At 51.7% G+C, this 5,633-nt stretch overlaps 1 protein-coding gene across 1 annotated transcript; it reads left to right on the top strand.

Annotated features, from left to right (window-relative positions):
- Positions 1 to 3,837: 3,837 nt before the first annotated feature.
- UCRPA7_7473 (putative s- glutathione dehydrogenase protein) lies at positions 3,838 to 5,320 on the top strand (the record flags this gene model as incomplete). The annotated part of the gene is made up of 5 exons (XM_007920001.1): positions 3,838 to 3,858; positions 3,978 to 4,107; positions 4,185 to 4,320; positions 4,380 to 5,020; positions 5,100 to 5,320. 5 exons carry the CDS (start codon positions 3,838 to 3,840, stop codon positions 5,318 to 5,320), a joined length of 1,149 nt encoding a protein of 382 aa, XP_007918192.1.
- Positions 5,321 to 5,633: the final 313 nt, after the last annotated feature.

The following is a 5,633-nucleotide window of genomic DNA, read 5'->3' as shown; positions in this document are numbered from 1 at the left end:
CTGCAATCACGCCAATGCTTCAATCACAGCCATGACTTCCGCAACTCTATTAATAAAATGTTATGGGAACTGCAAGACAACCCTTTTGCTTTGGCAATTATGCGTATTTGCTCTATTTCCAGCTTTGAAAAGGTCTTGTTGGCAGCCGCACGGTATGAGGTAGAATGTGGAAAGGTGACTTATCTTCATATTCAAAAATTTAGTGAAAGTCAAGACTAATTCATGTATGCAGACTTCCTTGGTTATCTCCTCAATGGCTTGCCTGTATCCTTGCTTACAGCATTGTCGGCTCGCCAGTAAGGGGTTGCTGAAGGCAGACATCCACAACTTCTGTAATGCATCTAAATGCGACATTGCATGCTCCTCAGACTTAGAGCTGCATCTTCAGATATATCTAGACGAGCTTTCGCGTGTTATTTTCAGGAAAGAAAATTTACAAAGCGACAGAAACTGGTGGTTAGCTGTTTATTACAGCTTATATATCCAGAGCTTTGTGCGGTTCACCCTTATATTGATTGAACAGCTCATGAGAGGTACTAATTTGGCGGACTCGGGCAATTCCTTCAAAAACACTGGATCTTGTCGAGAATATCTTCATACTTTTGTTCGCCTTTTCGCTGCCGCTTCGGCCGGATATGATCCTATTGGCGTACACTCCAGTCAAGCTGGCGCTGTTCCTTTAGACCACATACAATACATCCAAGAGGCTCGGAATGCCTTTGGAAGTGATGAGCCTGCAGCAATTATGCCGGAGAGCTCATTAGATTTCATCAAACAGAGGTTCGAAATGGGCCAGGAATCACAAAAGCAAGATGTGGCAGTAAATTCGATCTCGAATTATATTGATTCGCGGTCCTCTGCCTGGAACCTCGACGTCCAGGTGGAACATCATAAGATTCCGGAGCTTTTGTTTCCACTCCAGGACGACAATTTTAGTGATCAGTCATTCGAATATGTGGATAGTGTACCGGAAACGCCGTCTCCCTCCGTCATGAGATCGATGTCGCGGACTAAGAGACGCGCGAACTCGCCGCCCGATGACCTCGGGTTCCCTGGAGTGAGATCCAGCACGGAAAGTCTCAATGAAAAGTTCAAGCAGCATTCTCTGTCCAGAAAGGCATCTTCCTCGTCCATGAACTCGGCTTTCGAAGACGATCGTGTATATCCTGAAGTCAAGGGGCGCTTGACAGTAGCTGAGGTTGAAAACTTGGAGTTCTTGTTCCAGAAGAACCCCAAGCCGACGAGTTTTATGAAGAAGGAACTCGCGGAGCAGATGATGGTGGACGTAGCCAGAATTAATGTGAGCGGTTGCTTACCAACAACGAAGAACAAAGCACTAACAGGAGTCACAGAATTGGTTCCAAAATCGTCGGGCTCGAGCAAAGTTTGAAGCTCGAAATGCTGCCATGGGCTACTCTTACCCTCAGACTTCGCAAATGTCTTCGGGGCAATCAAGCTACGGGTCTGAGAGAAGCGATGCCACGGCCAAACCACCAAAGTCACAGATCGGAGCTCCAGGCGCACCACAGATGCTTGCAACCCTGACTGAAATAATTGATCCGAATCGTCCCGTCACTGCCTCTCCGTCGTTGCCGCGCCTTCAAAGCCTCTTTGTATGCGATTGCTGTCCGAAGAGGCCAAAGACATTTGCAACCCTGGCGGAGTTGATGTACTGCTTCTCACCCCTTAACTCCGTTTCGATGCTAACTATAAATAGAGCCCATGAAACTGAAAAGTCTTTTGAATGCTCGCATTGTGGAAATCGGTTCCGTACCAAGGTTGAGGTTGAGCGGCACGAGAACTCCTTACATATCCGCCGTCACTTCTGGTCCTGCAGTCGTATCGAGGGTTATTCGGCGGTCTTCTTCCCAGTCGGCGATGAATCCGTGGAAGAGTGCGGATATTGCGGCAAGAGATATCCTTCAGAAGCCGTAGCCACGAAGCAAGAACTGGAAGACCGTATACAACATCTTCAGGAGGCTCACAAGTTTCGCGAGTGCAACTCCTCCAAGAAGTTTTACAGAGCCGACCACTTTCGGCAGCACCTGAAGTATTCGCACTCTGCCGTTGCCGGTCAATGGACTGAGGAGTTGGAGATGTATTGCTTAGCGGACGTTGAGGCTGAATAAGACAAGGGCTTGTAAGTTCGATCATCGAAATGCAGCGGTTGTCGTACTCGTTTTATTTACGTTTATGCAATGAGTGATGGGTGTCATGCTGACGTTCCTGATTATGGGTTGAGTTATCGTAAGATGGTTTTATATTGGCTCTCACTTGGCATTCTGCATACTTTAGATTAAGACATGACTTGCGCGATATCACGCTTTCTTAGTACTCGAAATCCAAATCTGCACTGATTGACCCATTACATCAGAATCGATTGGGGGGTTTGCTCTTATCTCTTTTTCGCTAGGGATCCTTCAGGGGTGAACAGTGGATGATTTTCGTTTGCTCTGCAAAGGAAACTGAGTGTTCTTGTATGACGTAAATCACCGCGGATCAAGATGACGTTTAGATGGACAATGCGTCGAAACTCGAGAAGGATTTGGGAGGCGAATATTCAATTAAATAATAGATTCCTCTTGATTCAAGAAAGCCGATACTTCGCTATTCTGTCTTGAAGGCTTCGAAAATTTACCATCGCCAACTTACAAACTGGTTTGGTTGACTTGAATTTTTTTAATTTAGTCAACCTCAATCACTCTGCTGGATCGACCACACACACAACCTTTCACGGTACTACCAAGATGGCACCTAGCAAGACTCCCGGTGGACAAGCTCCGTCTGACAAGTTCTTGAAGAAGGAAGCTGCAGGTTTGTGGTATCCCCTGTGTCCCGCAGTACGCATAGAGTGACTTACAGGCGCTTACAGCACACGGTCTCGGAGCAGAGAATGCACCAGCACACAAGGATGGCAAAGCACCCGGAGAGGTGCCCGTAGCATCAGACAGCGGCGTCGGGGCGGTTGGCTGGGAAGAGGGAGGTGCAACAAACATTCCGGGAGAGAAGGGGCTCAAGGAAGCGGTGCCAGGTAGCGCGGCGCCGGGGCCGGCGGAGGGCAGCGCTTAGTAGATATCCCGGACATAGACCGGGGGCGGAGGCCAAAGTCCGTACAAGAGGATGAAACCGCCAGTGTCTGCAGGTGTAAGAGACGAGCTTCAGATAGCAAAGGTACCGTGGATTTCTAAGACGATCTCTTGAATGACTCTTCGCCGTGTCTAGTTCCTCGGTTAGATCTGCTGTTCAGGCAGACTGGCAATGACCAACTCCCCGAGGTGTCCCGAATCTAGAAGATTTCTCCGAGAAGTAGAAGCTTTCCAGGGACTGCCGCTTGGCAACACACAGCACAGCACGGGGAGATTGCGCCATGGACCAATTTCAATAGGGGTTATTGCAGCACTATGGAGAGCTAGAAGAGAGGCTTCAGTAGGTGCTACAGCAGAGCTTACCCAAGCAAGAAGAGGATTTACCATGGCCCGACATGCCGTGATATCACCGAAACGGGGCGAAGAAGTGATGGCCGAGCCGTCTTAGTTCTAGCACCACAATTGCCGCGCCAGGACAACCCCACCTGAGGATGAATTCCCAAGGTGGGGTTGGCTGCTTTGCTTCACTGACTGAGGGGCGAGAAGAGGGGAGCTGCTACTGCACTGCTGCTGTTTGTTGTGTCTCAACTCAATCGTACAAATTGAGCCATTTGCAGTAAAAACTTCCGGTACCTACGCATAACTTGGAGAAGGGCTCTGTGAAAGACACAATTTTGTAAGATCTTTCATCAACCATCCTCTCTTCTCTTCTTTCTCTCTTACCATCTTCTACAAGCTGCCGAGTGAGATCATGGCTTCTACCGTTGGAAAGGTAAGCAAGCTTGGGAGCTCTCTCTCCCCCTCCCTAGACAATGACGTGCCCCCGCGCTCTCTTCACCCCGCATGAGAGCTTCTGTAGCTTCATGAAGCTTACACGCATGGATCTCATAGACGATTACTTGCAAGGCCGCCGTCGCCTGGGAGGCCGGCAAGGAGCTGAGCATCGAGGATGTCGAGGTCGCGCCGCCCAAGGCGCACGAGGTCCGCATTGAGATCTACTACACCGGAGTGTGCCACACAGGTCCGTACTCTCACCTCCACATCTTTGTTTTGTATTTGTGTAGCTCGGGCAGCTCGGGAGCTGACAATCGTGACTAGATGCCTACACACTGTCCGGAAAGGACCCCGAGGGTGCTTTCCCCATCATCCTGGGGCACGAGGGAGCTGGTATCGTCGAGTCTGTCGGCGAGGGCGTGACGTCAGTGAAGCCGGGTGACCATGTCGTCGCCCTCTAGTGAGTACCAGCCCAAGAGCATATCGCTACATGTGACTTATCACTGACTGCCCAAACAGCACACCAGAGTGCAAGGAGTGCAAGTTCTGCAAGTCGGGCAAGACCAACCTGTGCGGCAAGATCCGAGCCACCCAGGGCAAGGGTGTGATGCCGGACGGCACCTCGCGCTTCAAGTGCAAGGGCAAGGACCTGCTGCACTTCATGGGCACATCTACCTTCAGCCAGTACACGGTCGTGGCGGACATCTCGGTGGTGGCCGTGCAGCAGGACGCCCCGATGGACCGGACCTGCCTGCTGGGCTGTGGTATCACGACCGGTTACGGCGCGGCACGCATCACCGCCAACGTGGAGGCCGGGTCCAACGTGGCCATCTTCGGCGCGGGCTGCGTCGGCCTGAGCGTCGTGCAGGGCGCGGTCATGCAGGGCGCCGGCAAGATCATCATTGTCGACGTCAACCCGGCCAAGGAGGAGTGGTCCAAGAAGTTCGGCGCCACCGACTTTGTCAACCCGACCAAGCTGCCCGAGGGCCAGACCATTGTCGACAAGCTCATCGAGATGACCGACGGCGGCTGCGACTACACCTTTGACTGCACCGGCAACGTTAGCGTCATGCGCGCCGCCCTCGAGGCCTGCCACAAGGGCTGGGGCCAGAGCATCATCATCGGTGTCGCGGCCGCCGGCCAAGAGATCCAGACTCGCCGTAAGTGTTACCCTCTCTGCACCTTGACACTTCCAAGCTGTCGTGGGGCGTAATGATAGCTGACCATTTGATGTTCTAGCATTCCAATTGGTGACGGGCCGTGTCTGGAAGGGCTGCGCGTTTGGCGGCGTCAAGGGCCGCTCTCAGCTGCCCGATCTCGTGGGCGACTACCTTGCCGGCAAGCTCAAGGTCGACGAGTTCATCACGCACCGCAAGAAGCTGGGCGAGATCAACAATGCTTTCGAGACCATGAAGTCCGGAGACTGCATCCGAGCCGTGGTGGACATGCGTGCGCTATAAGTTTGGGGTTGGCTGGTCTGGTCTGGGATGGGATGGGATGGAACGGAATGGGATGACGAGAATGATGTGTAGTTATAGCGGAAATTGCAAGGCAAGATGGAAAAAGTTATGATCAATTTGATGGTACGATCTAGTTCCCATCTCGCGGTAGTCTAATTGGTGAGATGCCTGATGTGTACTATGTAAGCTGGCATTGCTATATCTGGGAAATAGTTGTTGGAGCTTGGATGTCTGTTGAGGTGACGACGGTTGTTGGCCTTGCACCCCGGCAGCCAGGGGTGTCACAGCGAGGCGACCAATACCATCAGCGATT

This window comes from Phaeoacremonium minimum, assembly GCF_000392275.1.
Source record: "Phaeoacremonium minimum UCRPA7 unplaced genomic scaffold PA7_03_scaffold_533, whole genome shotgun sequence".
In the NCBI taxonomy this organism is placed as follows: Eukaryota; Fungi; Ascomycota; class Sordariomycetes; order Togniniales; family Togniniaceae; genus Phaeoacremonium; species Phaeoacremonium minimum.
This window is presented reverse-complemented; position numbering and strand designations above follow the sequence as displayed.